The sequence below is a fragment of the Pelophylax lessonae genome (assembly GCF_965119305.1).
Source record: "Pelophylax lessonae genome assembly, chromosome: 3".
NCBI lineage: Eukaryota > Metazoa > Chordata > Amphibia > Anura > Ranidae > Pelophylax > Pelophylax lessonae.
The window spans coordinates 493,352,312-493,376,871 of record NC_138770.1 but is presented as its reverse complement, the minus strand read 5'-3'; the positions used below and the strand labels follow the sequence as shown (position 1 = coordinate 493,376,871).

Here is a 24,560-nt window from a genome sequence, read left to right as displayed (position 1 = left end):
ACTAGTTGCATAATACTCACCATTTTTTTAACTTTATGGTTATTAAATATTTGTTGTATATTCTACTTCTATGATTAGCGCTGCACCATATTGGTTTGAACTTTATTTTGTAAGCAATGGCTCAGGGAGCCAGTCTGTATGATGAGGTCACAATTTAGTGCACTCGGAACAAGTTTACAGATTTATTGGATAAATTCTGGTGTCTGTTTCTCAAACTTTGGATAGAAGTAACAATTGCGGAAAAATTGGTCTTTAGGTATTGGTGGTGTCTTCACACCATAACCTTATAGAGGTACTGTTGATGAAAGCAAGAATTGGCCTTGCTGTAAAAAATTTAAATGATATGCCCCGGTCAAACAGTTCCAGAAAAATTGGGCTTTTGGGTGTTGGTAGTGCCTTCATACCATAACCCTATAGAGGTATTTTTGATGAAAGCAAGAATTGATCTTGTTGTAAAAAAATTGAAATTATATGCACCCATGTGTAGAAAAATTGGTCCTTGGGTGTTAATTGTGCCCATGAAACCTATACCAAAAAAATTCTTCCAGATAAAATCAACACCCACAAAGCTAGGCAGCCTAGACAGTCTTGCAGAGATTCCACATCCCAAAAACACTTAATCTGCAAAATTGGCATCAGGGGCTTGGTAGCTGCTGCTAATCCAGGAAGGATTTGTTTTGATAAATGTCAGCTGGTCAACAGAGTCTGTGGACAGACGCACTTATTTGTCTGTCACAAAACCTACGGCTGCACTGAATGCCCGTTCAGAAAGCACACTGAATGCCCATTCAGAAAGCACCCTTGATACAGGGCAGCCCAGCAGCTCAATTGCATACTGGGCAAGTTCTGGCCAGTGGTCTATTCTCATGACCCAGTGGATCATCGACTGGAAAACTCTCCATGTCTGTTTTTCGCCCCTAGATAATCTTCCACCATATGATGCAGACACTGCCAATGGGATGAGAAAGCTGACAGCCCTGGGCACTGAGGACTAATAAAATGTTGAAATTCATCACTGAGGCAGCCCCCTTTCTCCACCGCTCCTCCTTTGACCAACAGAAGCCTCACAACTAGCTTTTGCATGAGACTGTAACCTACCAGAGTCTGGAAAGGCATTACATAAACTCCTCTTAGAGGTGTCCTCAAGATATTTCATCCTCTGTTCCCTTATAACAGGCTCCTTGATCTCATGAATTCTCAGGACCTTTTGCAGGGTTTGAAGAAAAAGGAAGCCCATGCAATGCAAGTTTGTGGAGGCATGAGAAGCAGAGTCCTCGTGTCACTGAAGATTGCAGTATCTGGAACTGCCTCCTCCAAATCATGTACTACTCCCAAGGGTTCTGGGGACAGAAAACCATCTTTTATGGTCTGACATATGACTTCCTCTGCGTCAATGCCTCCAAAACTGCCATAATCCTCCTCCATCTCCCTCTCCTCTTGTGTGTTCTGTGGCATTACATGAATGGTGTTTCCATAAAGCAGGCCTTGGGAGGAAAGAAAGTCCTACTCTTCTGCCTGCTGCTCTGCCTTGAGTACCCTGTCCATAATGCCACCCAGAGTCTGCTCCAGCAGGAACACAACATTAATTGTGTCACTGATGCATGCATTGTCACGGCTCACCATCCTTTTCGCTTCCTCAAATGGTGACAGTACAGTGCTTGCATCCCTTATTAGCAGCCATTGGTGTGGGGAAAAAAAGCCAAGACGCCCTTACCCCTTTTGTTGAGCCATACTCACACAGGTACTAGTTGACAGCCCTCTGCTGCATATGCAGCCACTGCAGCATTGCCAAAGCTGGTGGGCATGTCACAAATTAGGTGGAATTCTTGCTGAATTTCAGCCAACCGAACAATGGCTGTGCGATGGTGTAGGGCGCGGCTCTCTCATTCTGGGAGGGCATCCATGGACGTGCTCCCAAAGCTGCACCTCCTTCGGACACAGCTGATCACATGTAAACAAATTTTCCAGTTATCAGCATTCCTTTCTGTCACAGCGTGAGGAGAGGAGAGCCTGTAACTGGCAAGTGTGACAAGGGGGCATTTACACAGATAATCAGGGCACTGATCATCAGTGCAGCCCCATCAGTGCTGCCTGTCAGTTACCATCAGGGCTGACTGTCAGTTCTCATCAGTGCCGCCTATCAGTGCCCATTAGTGCCCCCTATCAGTGCCCATCACTGCCGCATATCAGTGCCATCTCATCAGTGCCCATCAGTGCAGCCACATTAGCGCACATCAGTGAAGGAGAAAAACTAGTTATTTGCAACAGAAAAACGTTTTTTTTTCAAAATTTTCAGGTTTGTTTTTTCATTTGTTTAGCAGAAAATAAAAAACCCAGTAGTGATTAAATACCACCAAAAGAAAGCTCTATCCGTCTCAAAAAATAAGACATTTTTACATTGGTACAGGGTTGCATGACTGCCCAATTGTCATTCAAAATGCGACAGCACAGAAAACTGAAAATTGCCCTAGGCAGGAAGGGGGTGAAAGTGCCCAGTATTGAAGTGGTTAAATAGTTGGTTTGATCCAAGCTGGTTTTCGCTTATTACAAAGAAAAGCAGTGCTAACATAAGCTGTCTGCCAACTGCCTCATCTGTGACACTCCACATGGCAGAACTCAATGCTAGCCATGCTGTAGAGACTGCACTAGCTTTAGCATGCCATCAGTGTGCATATGTTCCTGTGCCTTATGAGATGTGTACAGGTTTTGGGGAGCTGGGGTTCTTTTCACTACATTAAAGCCTAACTACAGGTTTTTTGTAACTTTAAATAGTGCTTTAAGGCCAAGCTGGCCCAAATTAATTATTTTCGTTACTAAGAAACACGCTCCCTGTCAGCGCTGTATAAACTGTATGTAGCATCAGCTACATACAGTATACTGCCCTGTGTTCTCTCAGTCATATGGGGACTTCCGGTCTGCATTAGAACAAAATTGAGTCGAGCTGAGCGCTGCTCAGCTATTCACCTTAAGTCTTGTATATTATCAAGGAATATTTTTTTTATTCATTTTATTACAAGTACTTACAGTATATAGCACTGTCAATTTACACAGCACTTTACATAGTTATTATCCACATCAGTCCCTGCCTTCAAGAATCTAAGGTCCTTAACTTACATTTATACAAGCATCAATTTAGACAGGACCAGCATGTCTTTGGAGTGAGGGAGGAAACCAGAGTACCCAGAGGAAACCCACACAGGCACAGGGAGAACATGCACACTTAGTGCAGGTAGTGTTGTGGTTGTGATTCTAACCGACGACCCTAGTGCTGCCAGACAAGACTTCCCCCGGTTAACCAAGGTAGAGATCGAGACATTATTGCTCCATTAGAGCCTGTAAGAAATTTCCTTTCATCTTGTGAGTGCTCATTGTCTTAATCTCTTTCCACAACTTCTGGGATTGCCTGCATGCTTTGCAGCTTCTCCTCTGCAGTTTACATTTATTTCTAATGACTATATATTCCATGGTACCTTGCTGCCTGCATATTGTGATTCCTGTACTGATTCTGCCTGAGACTCCTCCTCCCAGCAACTTTGTAGTTCAGAAGGCAGGCTCTGTGAAATCCGTGACACAGCAGTTTCTTTTTATGAGTGGGCTTCTTCAAAAAGTACGTTTTCAAATTTGAGGTGATCATATAACACCAAAAGAAAGCTCTATTTGTGGGAGATAAATTGTATTTGGGTACAGACCGTGGCACAACCACGCAATTGTCAGTTAAGGTCACGCAGTGCCGTACCACAAAATATAGCCTGCTCATGAAAGCGAGTAAATCTTCCAGAGGTCAAGTGGTTAATACTCCATATAAAATCCTTTGTTGGTAATGACAGCTTCAAGACGCTCCTGTATAGAGAAACTAGTCGCATACATTGCTCAGGTGCAGGGCTGCTGATAGAAATCACGGGGCCCCTTACAGCCTATCTGACAGGGCCCCCTTCCTCCCCTGAAAAATATAAAATTACATTTTTTCTAAAATACAAACGCCCGCGAAGCTATGCTTTTCAGCAATGGTGCAAAAATTATACCCCCTTTGAACAAGACCCATTCAAGTGAATATGCAGCATGGAGGTACTGATCGATCACTGTGTTCATTCAGTGATGGGTTAATTCAGGACTGTGAGCCCCCCTGCTCAACCATCCTGAAATTACCCACCTGTGTGCCCTCAGCAGGTGCCGACATGAGAGGAGGGAAATCGGCAGCACTGTGAGGGAAAGGGGCACACAAGGATCCCAGACAGCAGGGAGAAGAGTATGCAGATACTAAAACTAAATTAATCCCCCTGCAGTGCAGCCAGAGGAAGAAAGGATAATTAGAAGTCGACAGCACTGCACAAGAACCACAAGTGTCAGCAATAAGGCAGTACTGCTGGCCCTCCTGCTTGGCTGGTGCCTGGGTCCTCCTTTTGAACTGATGAGGCATGGGCCCACTACAGGAAGGCTGGCTATACTGCCTTATCAGCAGCACTGCTCATGTGTGATTTTGGTCCATTCTTCCACACAGTCTTCAAATCTTGAAGGTTCTGTGGGCCTCCTCTATGAACTCGGATCTTTAGTTCTTTCCATTGATTTTGATTTAAATTCAAGTCAAGTGATTGGCTGGGACATTCTAGCAGCTTTATTTTCTTTCTTTAAAACCATTTAAGAGTTTCCTCGTCAGCAGGGAAGCCGATGCGTGTGTCAGGCGGTTCTAATTGCCGCCTGACACTCTCAATCACTCCCCGCTGAGGGAGAAGGATGGTCGGCTGTGTTTACATGGGTCACATGGGCTCTGTGATCCCTGGGAGGATCACAGAGCCCATGTGATCCTTCTATATAGGATCACATGTCTCTATGGTCATCTCAGAAGCCACGCCCCCCCACAGTTAGAATCACTCCCCTAGGGTCACTTTGAACACCTTGATCACCTATACTGTTAACCCCTTCCCTGCCAGTGTCATTATTACAGTAACAGTGCATATTTTTAGCACTGATTACTGTATTAATGTCACTGGTACCCCCAAAAGTGTCAAAAATGTCAGTCAGGGGTCCGATCTGTCTGCCGCAATGTCGCAGTCCTGCAAAAAATCACAGATCGCTGCCATTACTAGTAATAAAAAAAAAAAACAATAAAAATGACATAAATCTTTCCCGTAGTTATTAGACGGGATAACTTTTGCGCAAACCAATCAAAATACGCTTATTGTGATTTTTTTTTTTACCAAAAATATGTAGCAGAAAACAAATTGGCCTAAAATGTTAAAAAATTTAGATTTTAATTTTTTTTTTTTTTTTGGGAATGTCATATAGCAGAATGTGAAAAATATTGTTTTTCTTTTCAAAATTGTCGCTCTTTTTTTGTTTATAGCGCAAAAAATAAAGATCGCACAGATGATCAAATACCACCAAAAGAAAGCTCTATTTGTGGGGAAAAAAAGGACGTAAATTTGTTTGGGTACAGCATCGCTCGACCACGCAATTGTCCGTTAAAATAACGCAGTGCCGAATCGCAAAATAGGGCCTGGTCAGGAAGGGGGTAAAATATTCAGAGGCTGAAGTGGTTAAATAATTGTACCTGCTAATTCCAGGTCTTTCTGAAGCTCTCCACAAGTGGTCATTGGCTCTTGGACAACTCTTCTGAAAGTTATTTTCACTCCTCTGTTAGAAATCTTGTGAGGCACACCTGGCGATGGCCGATTTATAGTGAAATTATGTTCTTTCTATTTCCAAATTTTTGCCCCAACAGTGCTCACTGGAACATTCAGAAGTTTAGAAATCCTTCTGTAACAATTACATCAGTATGTTTTGCAACAATAAAGTTGTAAAAGTCTTGAGCAAGCTCTTTGGTTTTACCCTTCATGAGATGTTTCTTTTGTGATCCTTTGGTAATGAGACACCTTTTTCTAGGCCATCAGTTGAGACTAAACCAGCCCATAATAATTTGCACTGACAAGGGGCAGAATTGCTTTCTAATTACTGAAAGATTTCAGCTAGTGTCTTGGATTTCCATGCCTTTTTGCACCTCTCTTTCTTCAAGTGTTTAATAATTTTTCCCTGTGCCATTCCATTTTATTACACATAACCTAATTTCTGAACCTATTTGTTTTGGTTTCTTTGTATGTATGGATTGCATGGGTTGTTACCGATATGTGGTGAACATTTCATGTCAAAAGCACCTTTTGAAATATCCACTGCTCAAAAAAATTAAAGGAACACTTTTTTTTCAGAGTACAGCATCAAATCAATTAAACTCCTGGGATATTGATCTGGTCAGTTAAGTAGCAGAGGGGGTTTTAATCAGTTTCAGCTGCTTTGGTGTTAATGAAAGTCACAGTGCTTAGCCAGAGTATTGTTATTCCTCTCTAGAAATATTGCTGCCTGCAACATTTTACTAAATGCTGCTCTGCTTTTATAGGTCCTCACTGAATAAACTATACAAAGGTCTGGCATCTCACTGCACTACAACAAGCCAAGAAGTTCCTCATGGTTTGACTAATTCTACAAATGTTAAGGAAAATCCAGTCCAGTCTAATGAGACACTACAGACTTATGCATCGGCACCAGACTCCAACGCGTCAGTCATGTAAGCTGCCTGAAGAAATATAATACTTAATTCCAGGAGCTTGTTGAATAGTTATTTTCAAATGCTACATTTTAAATTACAGAAAATGTGTTCAGAGGATTCATTAAATTAATGAATGGGCACAAATTGCTGCCTAATAGTTACACAAAAGACTATAAACATATCTAAAAATGCAAATTCATGAAACAAAGATAAATATTAGTTAAAACAAAAAGTTATGAGTTGAATTTGCTGTGAAATAAATCATGATAATAGTAATTTGTGTTTGCAACAAACTGATACAATCACAAATTGGTCATAAGTGATCACTTCCGTATGTGGCACACATACCCCATATCCTTTTGGGCCACTTTGAATTTTAAAAGCATTTAAATACACTATACATTTTGATTAAGCCCCTTCCACACAGGGTGGGCTCCATTGGAGTCCGTCTGCTCAGCGGGGAATCTGTCCACTGATCCCCACTGAGCAGGCGGATGACACAGACAAAGCCCGCTCTCCTCTATGGACGGTCAGATGTAAACAGAAGGCCTGTCAGTTTACACCCGACTGCGCTCAGATCAGCCAGATGGATGAGGAACGGATCCCCATCCATCTGTTTTTAGCAGATAGAATCGAATCAGACGTCTGTGGGTGTCAACGGACATATATCCGTTGATACCCACCGCTCTATAGAGGAGACTGAAGGGTCAAATCGGGGGCACCTGAAAAACTGATAGACGGACTGCTTGAAAGGGGCCACCAAACAAATTACTTCTGTATATGATTAGCAAAACAAAATAAACTATGATTTTGTTTGTTTTAAAGGCTAAGTTCACCTTTTCAGGCCAAATTTCACTTTTTAAAATGATTAGAAGCCTTTTCTAATGTCCTTTCTGCCTAAGCCATCTCAATGTGCTTATCTCTCCCTTACCTAGTCCACAGAAGCTTGGAATTTTCACCTCTGTTCAAAATTTAAAAAATACTTTCTGAGACCATCCCTTCCTGTGTCGTCATTTGACTTTTTAGTAATTTCATATCCCATCACGCACTGCTTTCTGCATCACAGAATAGGGTGTGTTTTACCACTCTGGACCACACCTCCCTCATTATTATACCACCTCTTTTTTATTTCCACCTACTTCTTCCCTTGAGGTGGCCATACAATTTGATTGTACAATCTCCTTTAGATTTTCTAAGTAGAGCAAGGGCCTGTCTGATTTAATACAAGTAGATTGTATCAGGTGGGTCCTCTTATTACATAGTTTTGGTAAATCTAAAGGAGATTGTATAGATATGTAAAATCAGATTGCTTAATGTATGGCCAGCTTTATAAAAGTACACAAGAGGGAGACATTCAGCTATTAATGCTCTTGTATTGTAGTTCCAGCTCAGGGAGGGGGAGGGTATGAACACACCAATTTCACTTTCAGGCCCCATTTACACAGTGTAGTAGGAGAGCACGTTATTTGCTGTGTTTTTTTTTGCGACATGCATTGGAGCGCCCATTGATTTAAACAAAGTAACTCATGGGTTCATTTTGGCACTTTGCACAATTTTTGCCATGCATTTTTGCTCTCGACAACATGCACATTTGCTTCCATGTTTGAGGTGCCATTAACAAATAATGGCACCGAAAACGCAACTAGTTCATTGTAGGTGTATAAAGGTGGCCATACACTACATAATCTAATTATAAAATCTCTGTACAATCTCTTTTGGATTTACCAAAACTATATATTAGGAGGACACACCTATCTATCCAATCACTCTGTACCCAGTCAGGCAGGCCCTTGCACTACATAGTTTATGGTACCCCTAAAGGAGATTGTACAATCAAATTTCTTTTAGTGTATGCTGAACTTTACAGATTTCCAGGGACACACTTCTCCTGTTTTCTCCTGAATGCCCCCTTAGCAAGCCAATTGTTATGGGGGCATTTGTGCATTATCACTCCTGAGCTGCCTCTGTGTGTTCATAAAACACACAGAACACGCCTCGGCCCAGCCCCTCGTCCCTCCCCACTGGCTGTGATTAGCAGCAGTGGGAGCCAATGTGTCTTAGCCAATGAGGAGGGTAAAACCCAGGAAAGCCACTGCTCTTATGCACATTGCTGGCTTAAGATGGGGCTCAGGTGTATTATGGGGGGAGGGGGGATGCTGCATACTTAAGGTTTTTTTACTCATGCATAGGATGCATGAAGGTAAAAAACCTACAGCCTTTACAACCACTTTAACAGTTTACCATCCTAAATACCAGGAAGGGTATCAGGAAGTAACAATGGTGTTTTCTATAGGAGACACTGAAGGCAAAGGTAAGGCCTGTCCTAGAAGATAGAGAAAGCTTTTGCTTTTTTGCAACAGAGGTACATTAATGGCATATTGGTACATAGGGAAACTGGACTTAAAAAAAAAAAAAAAAAAGGTGAACTTACCCTTTAAAGTGTCAATATAGATGGTCAAGTGAATCCAAGCCTGGCCATTTGGGAACATTTTCCAAAGTTTGGCATTAAATAATCATATTGGGTCTTTAGATTTATTAGAAAACTGACACTTCTTTGTAATGTTAGACCTAGGAGGCAAGGATAATTTTTTGTAGGTGTCCACAAAAGTTGTAAGTGGTTGGAGTTTATGCTTTTCTTGAACTCATATTTACCAAAAATTTACCCTTCAACTTCGTACTAGCATTGTTGTCTATGCATTTCTTTTAAGCTGTATGTCATCCAAAAGGTGTATTACAAACTTAAAGCATGTGCTATGAACAAAGCATTCACAATGTGCAAAAAGCATCCACAATATTCAAAAAGATAATGAAAATAAATCACTGCAAAAAAGTCCAAAATATGTGATAAATATCACAGCAAAGAAAGTGTCCTCCACCAGCTAGTGAAAATCCTCACACCCACGCATGAGCAACACAACTAAAATGCACTTACCAACATTAAAGCTGCCAGAGGAAAGCAGAAACATGCATGTTTGTGGCAACAGGATCCTTCACACATGGTCAACCAGCTTTAGGCCCCTTTCACACAGCTCCGTTGTATTGACGGAGCTATTCTGCTCAGTGGGGGATCGATCCCCCAATCCCCGCTGAGCAGGTGGATGACAGCTCCGTCTCCGCTCTGCGTGTGGAACGGAGGTGTCAGAACCCCGCTGTCCTCTATGGGGGAATCGGATGAGAACGGACCGCCTGTCCGTTCTCATCTGATCCGATTCGCCAGACAGATAGAAAATAGGGTTTCCATCCCTCCGGATTTGACGGACAGGATCGGATTGGATGTCAGCGGACATGTCTCCGCTGACATCCGCTGCCCCATAAAGATGCATGGGGCATCCATTCAGATCCGCCTGAAAAGCTGACAGGTGGATGTGGACGGTCCGCATGTGTGAAAGGGGCCTTATTCTCACAATGGAGACACCCAGCAGTACCGTTTCTCACTACTGGGGACAGTCAGATGGTTTGCTTGACACTGTCTGGGGAAAAAAGCGCTTACCACACGGAGCCACAAGCAGGGGACTACATATAGTGTAGTACATTTATTAAAAAGTATAGAATCTACATAATAAAGTAAAAGGCTTCATCCAAATGCCAGTAAAACCATTGCCATGACAAATAAAACTTTCTTTGCTGTGATATCTATCACATATATTGGACTTTTTTGCATTGAACTTTACTCACACTAATTTATTTTCATTATTATTTTTGAATATTGTGGATGCTTTTTGCACATTATGAATGCTGTGTTGATAGCACATGCTTTAAGTTTGTAAGATTCTATATTTGGAGGCATTGCATAATTTTCTTTGTCGGTTTGCTTGGGTACTGTATTTTTACCTATTGCAAGCTGCCCTTTTCTTTAGCGCTGACCCCCTTTTTTGTTTTCAAAAAGTGCATATAGCTAGATTTAACTACTAAATAAAGTTTGTTGGCCAGCCCAATATTTTTTGTTATTTCAGTTTTCCAAGCACTTGTAAACTTGTATGTAGTATGTATGTATGTAGTCCCTATAGAGTTGAATGTATTCTCCTAAAGTAGAACTCCAGGCATAACTTTTTTGTTTTAGTTTTGAATAGGGAGAAAATAGGGAGATTCCATATTACCGTTAAAGATTCCTGTAATTACCTCATACTGTATAGTGATAACATTAAGACAGGACAGAAAGTGAGCAGAAATCTCCCCAGTGGCACAAAAGACATTAAAAGGAACAGTATTCTAACCCTTCCCCATTCTATCTAAAGCTAGAAAAAAAAAACTCGTTTTTGATGGAAATGTGAAAAAAACTTTCCGCGCTATCCCTTTGTATTAACCACCTATTACTTAACTCTATATACTATAGGAAGCAGCGAGCACCACTTTGCATCCAACCATCTGTACAAAATGCAATAAATATATATAGTCACAAAAAAGTGCAGCGCTTCCCTTCACTAAAATGCATTCAAATGATAGTGTATAAATATTATATATAGGTGTTTTCAGATATTTATTTATGCGCTATAATTTGAATGTACTTTATTGAAGGAAAGCGCTGCACTTTTTTGTGACTATATATAGTTTTTGATAGAGTTGCATACTACATAGTCTTTGTAAGTAAGCATAAGTACAGCCAATGGAATAACCATGTTCTTTCCTATAAATTATTTTCAAGGCATCTGGTTCCACATGTGAAAAAAGGCAGACAAACTCCAGTAGAAGCTATACAGCCATTAAAGACATCAGAATGGGAAGCTGAAGGAAAGAAACACGACAGGTCAGAGAACCTATCCGCTCCAGCTTCCTTCAGCAGGACAGACCAAGAAGTTAGTTCACTAGTGGCCCCACTACAATCTATTCCAGAGATGGAATATGAAAGTAATCCTTCAGTGCTTGATATAGAAAGATCCATAAGAAATTCATCAAACATTCTACCTGATGGTACTTTCACAACCAACTATGAGCAATTTGAGTATGGTGATGAGATTATAGGTGTATCCACTCCATATGAAGAAGAGACATTTCATAACAGACCTCTCTTTGAGTCATGTTCAGCAGGTTCATCTGAATCTAGTCTTGATATTTGCTTTTTGAAGCCCATCAACTTCACACTGGAATCCAACAAAACTGAACGTTCTCAGCAGCCCATGGCAAGAAGTTGCATTTCCCCTGTGAGTAACAGTAGCTACCGACATGAAGGAATCCATGGGAAAAACAAACCTTTGAGTCGATCGCTTAAGGAGTTCCCTCGCAATCAAGAGGCCATGGCTACCAGGTTGTACAGCACTAGAAGCACCAATGCTAACAGGATGCAGTTCAAGCAGGATCGAAGCACCCAGTACCATCCTCTATTAGCCTCATCCCACATATCCCACAGGCACTTTTATAATCCACAGAGGCCTCATGTAGATAGTAGATCCCTGTTGGAGGTAAGAAGTTAAAAATTAACTGCTATAAAATGTGAATGTGTGTCATAGATTATAGTATATTCATATTTTTCAAATCTCTTTTTGCGTATTAAAAATGAAAAGAAAGTGTATTGTTCACTGAGATAACTTTACTCATTGCTAGCATACTATGTTATTCTCCAAGACAGGGGTTTACTAAAGCAAAACTGCTGATATATCTTGAAGGTAATGTAATATATATAGGTTTATAACAATGTATATTTTTGCAAGATATTGGGGTATATTTATCAAACATTTGATGGGAAATTGAGCCAACATTTGTCCCAAACTCTTTGGTTAACACTTACCCTATTCAGTGTTGAATGTCACCACAGAGTGGCAATGTGGACATTGATGTATAAACTAGTGCCTCGCCCTTAAACACACTGTATGGAAATGGGAGGATATGGAGAAAACAGACTTTAGTGGCACAGCACAGCTTCACAAAAAGCTAATTTTGGCAAAATAATTGCATTTTATTACAATTACAGTTTGAACAGACAGTTTTTCATTTAAAACAACACATATATTGGATATTATGTCAATATCCCAACATCCCTATAGACCATCAACCTCAGTTGTTGGATAATCACACCCATTACAGCAAGAGTAAGACCTGTGGATACATATTCCTATTCTAGATTGTTTCTGGGCAACCAACAGTGGGGTGTTGTGTACAGTTGTTAGGGTTCAGCGTGACATGTTTTGCTCCGACCTCGCTTCTTCGGGAGCTTATTTCAATAAGAGACGATAATTCTACATGAAGATAGAGTATACAATCAATAACCATATATAAATCCGTTAATTACAACTATAGCAATCTGTGCCATGGATCATGGCTGTACTTACTAAAAAGTTGTTTGCAACCGCAAACCGACTAGAGGGAGTGCAACCAAGCAACAGGAGCGCAAGGGGTCCCATCCATCAATTGTGGAGGTGGGGGCACACCTATAAGCAATGGCGATGATGATAACAAGGTAATAGGGTTGTATATATAAACAAGGGCAAGCACTATAACATCTACAATACATACTGTTATTTGCCATATATAGTATAGGAACTAGATAGGTTACTGGATTGTTTTACTATAAATTCGTATGCTTATTGTAATATTTTAACTACATTATCTTGGTTTCCCTTTAAGGGTACTGGTTCCTGATGACCCAGTAGTCTATATATGTGACTCAACATTACACATTATTAAATGGCTCTTACCTATGTTGGCAATAGAACAGGATAAACCTAGCTTGTAATGCAATCCAGTTAAATACAGTGTCCTTCCATAGTATCCTAAATCAGCCATTGGACCGTACAAATCAGGAGAGGCTGCAGCTGGTAAACAAACTGGACTATATAAGCCCTTAACAGGAATTCTTCCTAGAAAGTGGTAATATAGTGTTACATTAAATATTGTGAGATACAATTTTTACCTAATTAAGTTGTGCTTACCATAGGTTGGTATTGATAAACGGTATGGTCCTTCTTGGATCTTTCGAAGTGTGTATCACCACCAGACTCTTTAAGCCGCTAGTGTTACAGCTCTCCTGTCTGGCTTCCCGCCTGCTCTCCTTAAGTGTGCCCCAACCCAGGTGTCCCCGCCCACAATGTTGCAGGCGTGTGACGTCACCCTCTCCTCAATTACCTGTTGTACTGCAGCATATAAAGGAAATACAGGAACACAACATCCTACTCCATAAGAAGAGACAATACTAAAAAAATATCTATGTGGTAAATGAAAAACAATCACATAGTGTAATTGGTGCAGGGGTGCATTTGAAGATAAATCTACAGTTCTAATTGCATATATAGTGTATTTATTATCTTTTTTAAATATCATGATACTTATTGACCTAAAGGAAGGTTTTATAGGAGATCTCGTTCAGGCCCGGGGGAGAGGTAGCATTTAGTCTCTCTATCCAGAGAGTCTTTCTTTGCAGGATTTTTTTATCCGAGTTTCCCCCTCATGGGTCTCTAGAAATTTTTTCCAAAATTATGAATGATACATACAAAGTATTGAAACGATGGTAAAGATCTAAATGGGTGGAAAAGTAGCTGCAAGCACATGCTTGCAGGTGGGAGGGTGTAGCTAGGTAACGAAGCCATGAGGACGTGAAGCATCAGAGCTCCGTGATCCAGAGAGGTGCTCCAGCCTATGCAGCCAGCGAAGCCGTACAAGCTCTCCATCCCCCTTATGCCTGCTATTAACAAGCCGGTGAGTTTGCCGTTGACGGGTAGGAGAGCGCATATTGCGGCATACTTTCTCCGAAGACCTCCCCTCCAGACAGGCACGGAGCTCGCTAAGATGGCTCCGACCAGACCACCTACCGCCGGCCTGGCGTCTCATAAGAAACCGCCAAAGACAACACAGGGTCAGGCGGCAGCTCAATCTCCTTCACCCCAAGGCTCCCCATCCTCAAGGGCTACAGCGGACATTTTGTCAGTAGTACCTGAAGAGACCTCCGGCTCACCTCGCAGACCTGAATGCCTGACGGCCTCAGAATGGAAGGAGTTTCTCTCCATTATTCCAACTAAACAAGACATGCATGAAATTGCAGCTACAATTGTGAGTAACCTCTCATATGAAATAAATACTCTTAAACAGCAAATCAATCAGACAGACAGTAAAATAGGAGCTGTGGAAATAACTCAGTCTATATTAGACTCACGTGTCACAGAACTGGAGGGCTCATATGCAGCTATACAGAAAAAATAGATTTCATTACGATTACAACCGCAGCCGTAGAAATAATATTAGGATTAGGGATGATCGAACTTTTCAAAAGTTTGGTTCGACCAGAACACCCGAACTTCCCAAAAGTTCAGCCCGGATTTTAGAACCCCATTGAAATCAATGGGACCCGAACTTCGGTAATCAAAAAACACAATTTTGAAGCCCTAAAACCCAATAAATGCCCCTAAAAAGGGCCTAGGGTTCTGGGTCATGCCCCAGGGACTATTAATCATACAAAAAAAAGTTCTTAAAAATTGTCATTTTTGATAGAGAGACAATTATTGAAAAAATTATTGAAAAAAAAAAAAAATTAGATTTAGTGAATTAGTGTCTGGGGGGGGGGGGGGGTCTAAAAAGTGTACCTGTGAAGTTTCAGCTCTGTAGCATGTCCAGAACCAGAAAAAAAAAGATTGTTTGTATTAGAAAACTTATAGAACAGGGATATGGCTCTGCTATTTTCTCACCTTGCCGGTTTTGTAGCAAGAGTTTTTTTGGGCATTTTTTGGGGGTTATTGGAGGCAGGCATAACATCAGAACTTCTGTGTAGGAGTATGTATACACACACACACTTATATGTATATATACACCTACACACATATAGGTGTGAAAATAGCAGAACACTATGCTTGCGCTAATGAAATAATTAACACCAATATGTCTCCTCTCCTATCACACCTATATATATGTGTATGTGTATATATACATATAAGTGTGTGTGTATATATACCCCTACACAGAAGTTCAGATGTTTTGCCTGCCTCCAAAGACCCCAAAAAAATGCCCAAAAAAACCCCCTGCAATAACACACCTGGGCGGGTTTTTTTTGGCGCATGCGTTTTTTTGGGCATTTTTTGGGAGTCTTTGGAGGCAGGCAAAACATCTAAACTTCTGTATAGGGGTATATATACACACACACTTATATGTATATATACACATACACATATATAGGTGTGATAGGAGCGGAGACATATGCCTGTTAATTATATCATTAGCGCAAGCATAGTGTTCTGCTACTTTCACACCTATGTATGTGTAGGTGTATATATACATACATGTGTGTGTATATATACCCCTATACAGAAGTTCAGATGTCATGCCTGACTCCAAACATGTCCTCAAAAAAGCCCTATGAACGCCTGCAGCAAAAAGCAGGCTGACCGGCGAGAAGCCATATCGCTGTTCTGTAAGTGACCTAAGAGAAACGATCTTTTCTCTGTAGCGGTCACCCTGACATGGAAGGGTTTTGTCACCCTGCCATAGCAGTCAGAGTCAGTTAACCCTACACTACACTACGGTCCCCATACACTTAACACTTTCCCTACAGAAACTAGATTATTAAAGCTAACTAAAGTGGAAAATAGCACCCTAACTACACTAAATATCCCTTTCCTCACACTAAAAATTGCTAAATGACACTTTGTAGCAGAAGTCACAGAACTGCTTCCACTCTCTTCCACAGCCCTGTATTACAATGCTAGGAATTTGGCGGGGGCTATCTTATATACTGGGGGGCGTATTCACTAATGATTGGCCTCTGGACCCCCTAGTCACTCCAATCACATTCCTAGCATTCTCCTGCCCCCTCAATTGGTTTTTACTGATGGTTCTGGTCCAATCACGAGCTTTTAAAGCCCATTTCCTGTCCCATTGCATTTTGGTCGGTTCTGGTTGCCAAATTCTGAACTTTTTCAGCAAAAAGTTCGGAATTCGGCCGAATTTCGAACAGCCAATGTTCGGGTCGAACCGATGGTCGACCCGAACCGTTCGATCATCCCTAATTAGGATACGGGGAATATCAGAAGCCATACCAGGCCCTGATCTTAAGGTGACTGTTGTAAAGATTTTTAATGAATTACTGGGCCGTCCCCACATTGAAATAGACAGAGTCCAGGCCCCCCGCAGCACAGGGGTAGATCATCCCCGTGATGTATTGGTCAGAATACACTTCTATGCTGTTAAAGAGGACATTATCCGACGGGCTTGGAATCATGGTTCACTGGAATATGAAGGATCCTCAATAAGATTATTGTCTGACCTCTCCAGGGGTACTCTGAGGATAAGAGCTATATTAAATAGTGATGGACGAACGTCGGCCGGGCGGTTCGCGAACATCAGCCGCAAATTTCTCAAAAGTCAGCGAACCGCAAGTTCGCAGCGGGCCCCATTGACTTTAATGGGAGGCAAACTTTAAAAACCTTTAGGTCTTATTTGCAGCCACAAAAGACATACTAGCTGTGCACAAATAGTCCCAGCACATGGACAATGTCATAACAGAAGTATTGCAATTGAAAAAGTTGCCCTAAATGTTTTTTTTTTTTGTTTTTTTTTTACAGCAAAAAATATATATATATTTTTTTCATAAATAAGCCAGAACTGACAGAAGCCGGTAAATACATGTCTTATACATATAGGGTCCATTCTCACATCTGTAAAATGGGTCCGCATCCATTCCACAATTTGCCGGAACCTTTACAGATGCTGTCAGGATGCTGTAAGGACAGCATCCTGACAGCACCCCAAAAAGCCCTTTTTAGGGCTGGTATTTGAGTCATTTTTTTTTTGATATATATATACAGTCAGGTCCATAAATATTGGGACATGGACACAATTCTAACCTTTTTGGCTCTATACACCACCACAATGGATTTGAAATGAAACAAACAAAATTTGCCTGCAGACTTTCAGCTTTAATTTGAGGGTATTTACATCCAAATCAGGTGAACGGTGTAGGAATTACAACAGTTTGTATATGTGCCTCACACTTTTTAAGGGACCAAAAGTATTGGGACAGATCAACAATCATAAATCAAACTTTCACTTTTTAATACTTGATTGCAAATCCTTTGCAGTCAATTACAACCTGAAGTCTGGAATGCATAGACATCACCAGATGCTGGATTTCATCCCTGGTGATGCTCTGCCAGGCCTCTACTGCAACTGTCTTCAGTTCCTGCTTGTTCTTGGGGCATTTTCCCTTCAGTTTTGTCTTCAGCAAGTGAAATGCAAGCTCAATCGGATTCAGGTCAGGGGATTGACTTGGCCATTGCATAACATTCCACTTCTTTCCCTTAAAAAAACTCTTTGGTTGCTTTCGCAGTATGCTTCGGGTCAATGTCCATCTGCACTGTGAAGCGCCGTCCAATGAGTTCTGAAGCATTTGGCTGAATATGAGCAGATAATATTGCCCGAAACACTTCAGAATTCATCCTGCTGCTTTTGTCAGCAGTCACATCATCAATAAATACAAGAGAACCAGTTCCATTGGCAGCCATACATGCCCACGCCATGACACTACCACCACCATGCTTCACTGATGAGGTGGTTAGCTTTGGACCATGAGCAGTTCCTTTCCTTCTCCATACTCTTCTCTTCCCATCACTCTGGTAAAAGTTGATCTTGGTCTCATCTGTCCATAGGATGTTGTTCCAGAACAGTGAAGGCTTTTTTAGATGTTGTTTGGCAAACTCTAATCTGGCCTTCCTGTTTTTGAGGCTCACCAATGGTTTACATCTTGTGGTGAACCCTCTGTATTCACTCTGGTGAAGTCTTCTCTTCATTGTTGATTTTGACACACATACACCTACCTCCTGGAGAGTTTTCTTGATCTGCCCCACTGTTGTGAAGGGTGTTTTCTTCACCAGGGAAAGAATTCTTCGGTCATCCACCACAGTTGTTTTCCGTGGTCTTCCGGGTATTTTGCTGTTGCTGAGCTCACCGGTGCATTCTTTCTTTTTAAGGATGTTCCAAACAGTTGATTTGGCCACACCTAATGTTTTTGCTATCTCTCTGATGGGTTTGTTTTGTTTTTTTCAGCCTAATGATGGCTTACTTCACTGATAGTGACAGCTCTTTGGATCTCATAATGAGAGTTGACAGCAACAGATTCCAAATGCAAATAGCACACTTGAAATGAACCCTGGACCTTTTATCTGCTCCTTGTAAATGGTTTAATGAGGGAATAACACACGCCTGGCCATGGAACAGCTGAGAAGCCAATTGTTCCATTACTTTTGGTCCCTTAAAAAGTGGGAGGCACATATACAAACTGTTGTAATTCCTACACCTTTCACCTGATTTGGATGTAAATACCTTAAAATTAAAGCTGAAAGTCTGCAGTTAAAGCACATCCTGTTTGTTTCATTTCAAATCCATTGTGGTTGTGTATAGAGCCAAAAAGACTAGAATTGTGTCAATGTCCCAATATTTATGGACCTGACTGTATATATATATATATTTATTGTGCAGTTGCCTGCCCGCCGTGTGTGAGAGGCCACAGACCCACCACAGACTGTACTGTGTGCACACCACACTCATATCGGGTGGCACAGTACCTTGCAGTTTAAAAAATATTTTTTTTTTCCTCTGTCATAATTGCAGTGAGTGTCAGGTCCACAGAGTGTACTGTGCCCACTGTAGTGCCCACCACTGATATATACGGTGGCACAGCAGCTTGCAAATTAAAAAAAAAGAATTATTTTTTATAATTGCAGTTGCCTGGCCTGCCAGTGACTGTCAGGTCCACAGAGTGTACTGTGCCCACTGCAGTGCCCACCACTCATATATACGGTGGCACAGCAGCTTGCAAATTAAAAATATATATATTTTTTTATAATTGCAGTTGCCTGGCCTTCCAGTGAGTGTCAGGTCCACAGAGTGTACTGTGCCCACTGCAGTGCACACCACTCATATATACGGTGGCACAGCAGCTTGCAAATTAAAAAAATATATTTTTTTATAATTGCAGTTACCTGGCCTGCCAGTGAGTGTCAGGTCCACAGAGTGTACTGTGCCCACTGCAGTGCCCACCACTCATATATACAGTGGCACAGCAACTTGCAAATTAAAAATATATATATTTTTTTTATAATTGCAGTTGCCTGGCCTGCCAGTGAGTGTCAGGTCCACAGAGTGTACTGCAGTGCCCACCACTCATATATAGAGATGTCCCGAACTGTTCGCCAGCGGACAGTTCCCGGCGAACATTGCTTGTTCGCGTCCGCCGCTGCGGGCGAACATATGCGATGTTCGGTCCGCCCCCTATACTTCATCATTGAGGCAAACTTTGACCCTGTACCTCACAGTCAGCAGACACATTCCAGCCAATCAGCATACCCTCCCTCCCACACCCTCCCACCTCCTATAAAAAAGCAAGGGCAGCATCCATCTTAGATCATTCTGAAGCAGTGTGTTAGTGAGAGCACGGAGAGTGCTGCTGCTGTTAATAGCTAGGGACAGTTGTTAGTCAGTGTTCTCGGTCTTGTTAGTTAGTGTTCTCGGTCCACTCCTGCTGTGTAAGGACAGCATCCTGACAGCACCCCAAAAAGCCCTTTTTAGGGCTGGTATTTGAGTAATTTTTTATATATATATATATCTATATATATATATATATAGATATATATATATATCTATATATATATATATATATTGTCCCCAAAAAGCCCTTTTGAGGGCTGGCATTTGAGTAATTCTTTTTTAGATATATATATATATTTATCTATTGTGTGCAGTTGCCTGCCCGCCGTGTGTGAGAGGCCACAGACCCACCACCTACTGTGCCCACTGCAGTGACCACCACTGATATATATACAGTGGCACAGCAGCTTGTTGCAAATTGAAAAAAAAAATTTTTTTTTATAATTGCAGTTGCCTGGCCTGCCAGTGACTGTCAGGTCCACAGAGTGTACTGTGCCCACTGCAGTGCCCACCACTGATATATACGGTGGCACAGCAGCTTGCAAATTAAAAATATATATATTTTTTTATAATTGCAGTTGCCTGGCCTGCCAGTGACTGTCAGGTCCACAGAGTGTACTGTGCCCACTGCAGTGCCCACCACTCATATATACAGTGGCACAGCAGCTTGCAAATTAAAAATATATATATTTTTTTATAATTGCAGTTGCCTGGCCTGCCAGTGACTGTCAGGTCCACAGAGTGTATATGAAGATAAATCTATGCGCTACCAAATGAAGAGAAGGGAACAGAAAAAAGAGGAGGTACCAATATAGAACAATGGAGCACCAGAAAGCTGCAGCTAATTTTGTAGTGCCCCCACATACAACAAGATAAAATAAAGAGTAAAAATCAGCGCAGATATTCTAAAACCGGTGAACCATAGATATCTAAAAGTAGATCTTTAAAATTAATCAATAATTTAAAATCAATAGTATAAAATCAATACATCAACCTTCAGATAAAAATGACAAAGGTGCTTGAGTGCCAAAGTGAAAGTGCATAAATATGATAAAGTGAGATCCTCAATATGCTGAATCAATAGCACTTGAATAAGTATCCTGTGCAAAGTGAATGCTGTGAAAGAATCAATAATAAAGGGTACTGATCCAACATTCAGCAGAAGAAAGAAGAAAACAATATTATAAAGTGAAGTGCCCTATGAAGAGTGAACCCATCCAACTCTTCAATCAAATAAAGTGAATCAATAAAAAGTGACGAATGTGATCATCTTAAAGAAAAAAAGTGCTAAAATGGAGGAAAATAAAAAAATATTTTAAGTGCCCTATGAAGGGTGAACCACTAAAACTCTTCAGTAGCAAAACAATCTTAGTAGTTACAAATGTGAAATATATCTACAAATTAGATATATACACTGAATAGCAGTGTGAGGGTGAAGACTGTGAAAAAAAGTCCAAAGAAAATTGTAGCAATCAGTCTTAGATGAAAAAAATTGTAGTGAAAAAAAAACAGAGTGTACTGTTCCCACTGCAGTGCCCACCACTCATATACGGTGGCACAGCACCTTGCAAATTAAAAAAATATATATTTGGTCTGTCACTGTGAAGCGGGCGTAACCCTTACACTACCTGATTGATACAACATCATACCTGATCGTATACACACACTGGATGTTTTAAAGCATGTTATTCCAAACAATTTAGGAATGTTAGGTTCGCGACATCACTACTGGTCACATGTGTTGAATTCCTCAGAGATCCATGCCTCATTCATTTTTATAAATGTGAGGTAGTCTACACTGTCATGAGCTAGGCGAGTGCGCTTATCGGTCACAATCTCCCCTGCTGCGCTGAACGTCCTTTTGGACAGGACACTGGACGGGGGGAAAGCCAACAGTTCCATTGCAATTTGTGCAAGCTCTGGCCAGAGGTCAAGCCTGCCCACCCAGTAGTCCAGGGGTTCATCACTCCTCAGAGCGTCCACATCGGCCGTTAACTCAATATAGTCGGACACCTGTCGGACACCTTTTTTACACTCCAACATTTGGGCCACAGAAGCCTGCCTTTTTCCAGAACAACGTGAAGAAGGCATCATGGAAGGTGGAGTGGAGGACAAATGTGAGGAGAGAGAAGAAGGAGAAGGTGAAGAGGCTGGACGCTGAGAGCCTGGAGTGTGGCTTTGTGGGTTCTGACGGTGTTGCTCCCACTGGGCTTGGTGATGGGATTTCAGGTGCCTTCTTAAGGTGGTTGTCCCTAGGTGAGTGTTGGGCTTACTGCGACTTATGCGTTGACTGCAAAGGCTGCAGATGGCAACACTGTTGTCAGCAACGGACACATTAAAAAAAGCCCACACTGCGGAGCCTTGTGCCGGCGTCCTTGGAGCGCCAGATGTGACTGTACATGGTTGATGGCTCACTCCTGATACATATATGTGGTATTGGGGGGGCACTGGTCTATCACACCAGTTGTTCAAAAATTGGCCAGTGAGTTTGGCACTGTGTGTACCAGACTTAACTCCGCAAAAGAGGCAATATTGTTGCAGGACACAAATACTCTTGTAAAAGTATACTCAGATAACACCCCGCTTCAATCTGTGGTATTGGGGGGCCACAGGTCTATTACAACAGTTCTACAAATAATTGGCCAGTAACTGTTGTCACTGTGTGTAGCACAGTTTACACAGCAAGAGGCCAAATTTTTGCAGGACTAAAGTACACTCTTAGAAAATTATACTGTTAAATAACACCCCACTTCAATATGTGGTATTGGGGGGCCACTGGTCTATCACACCAGTTGTTCAAAAAATTGGCCAGTGAGTTTGGCACTGTGTGTATCAGACTTAACTCAGCAAAATAGGCAATATTGTTGCAATATTGTTGCATGACACAAATACACTTGTAAAAGTATACTCAGATATCACACCAGTTATAATACATTATAAGTGCTTTTGTCACTGTTTGTAGTATTGCTGCAGCAACGCTCAGTCACCACACCTGTCACAATGCTGCACAGTGCACAATAATACTACTAATCCACTATAATACGCTCTCTACAAAGTATATTATACTGTGGATTACCCCCCTATAAAGTGCACTGCACAGCAATACCAAAAAAATTGCAGCCATTTAAATGACTTTTGTGGACATTAACAGAGCGGTTTGTGTGACTGCTGCCAATCTCTAACTGCCCCTAAAGCACAGACCGGATACCTGTCCCCTAACCTGAAAAGAGACTGGACCTATACCAAAAATTGCAGCCCTTTAAATGACTTTTGTGGACATTAACAGAGCGATTTGTGTGACTGCAGCCGATCTCTAACTGCCCCTAAAGCACAGACTGGATACCTGTCCCTAACCTGAAAAGAGACTGGACCTATACCGAAATACCAGCCCTGAAAAGGACTTTTGTGGACATTAACAGAGCGATTTGTGTGACTGCTGCCGATCTCTGACTGCCCCTAAAGCACCGACTGGATACCTGCCCCTAACCTGAAAAGATACTAGTAGACCTATACCGAAATACCAGCCCTGAAAAGGACTTTTGTGGATCTTAACAGAGCTATTTGTGTCTGGCAATCTCTCCCTGATGCATACAGCAGACCTCTCCCTACGCTGGCAAAAAGCAGAATGTGAAATGGCCGACAGCTCAGGTCTATTTATAGGGTAGGGGGCATGTCCATGTGCTGAAATGTTTTAATTGGCTGTCCCGTTCCACCTGACGGCTGTGTCATGGGTCAAAGTTCTCCCCAATGTAAAATAATATGGCCCGCTGCGAACAACACCATGTGTTCGCAAATTTGGCGGGTAGCGAACAAGCAAAACCGACCGCCGGGCGAACCGCAAGGCCATCTCTAATATTAAAACCACTGTTAGCAGTGATCCGAAATGCTGAAGCAACATATGACTGGGGACACCCATTCCATCTGGTGGTTATGAGGAAAGGAAACCCTTTTGTGCTGAGATGGCATGATCAACTTCAGAGTCCACTTTTCTAGAGTCCCCCCTGTACAGATTCCTGATTGGCTCAGTGGTACATGGAGTCAGGGTCTTTTTGGCCCCTACCCCTCTAGGCTCCAGCAGCGTGGGAAAGGACGTATTAGCTTGGCAGTAGAAAGTACTCCCATTAACAAAGTTTAAGTTTTCTTCTTTTTTTTTTTTCCAGGAGACTTTACACAAATGTGCTCACTTTAAAGCTGCCTCCTTGAGGATATGTTTAAGTCCTTACTATTATTTTTTCTTTTTTTTCCCCTCTTATTGTGTTCTGGTGAGGGGGATAGCTTATGATCTCGAGATGATGTCTTTCTAGCAGGGTATATGTCAAATACTTTTGCTTTGGTGGATGGATCTAAAGACTCTGTGAGACCTAAGGGCTCTAATATGGTCATTGGGGGGATGGAGGAGGGAAAAGTGATCTAAGGCGGGGGTAGGGGGTGGAAGAGGGAGGGGGGGTTTATAGTATTTCTGTAAGCAAATGGGGTTTTTCTTTTTTTTTTGAAAGAGCAGGTAGTTATATAAGCCTGACTAGGGGGTCCTAGTCTGACTGATAAATAAGTGGGCTGGCACGCTCGGGTCACGTCTCTTATTATTTAAAGTATTTACTACCCACATTTTCTCCCACGTTAGGTTGCGCCAGGTTGCGCATAGTTATAGTTTAACATTGCTTAGGAACCTGTACTGGTATACAGA

The 24,560-nt window shown here is 41.7% G+C and overlaps 1 protein-coding gene across 2 annotated transcripts in view; it reads left to right on the top strand.

Annotated features, from left to right (window-relative positions):
- ARHGEF33 (Rho guanine nucleotide exchange factor 33) overlaps positions 1-24,560 on the top strand; it is a 242,473-nt gene that overhangs the window by 200,281 nt on the left and 17,632 nt on the right. For both annotated transcript variants that reach the window (XM_082252137.1, XM_082252136.1), the window contains exons 13-14: positions 6,389-6,556; positions 11,181-11,934. In XM_082252137.1, coding sequence (XP_082108263.1) covers positions 6,389-6,556; positions 11,181-11,934 — 922 coding nt within the window. The remainder of the gene's footprint in view (positions 1-6,388; positions 6,557-11,180; positions 11,935-24,560) is intronic.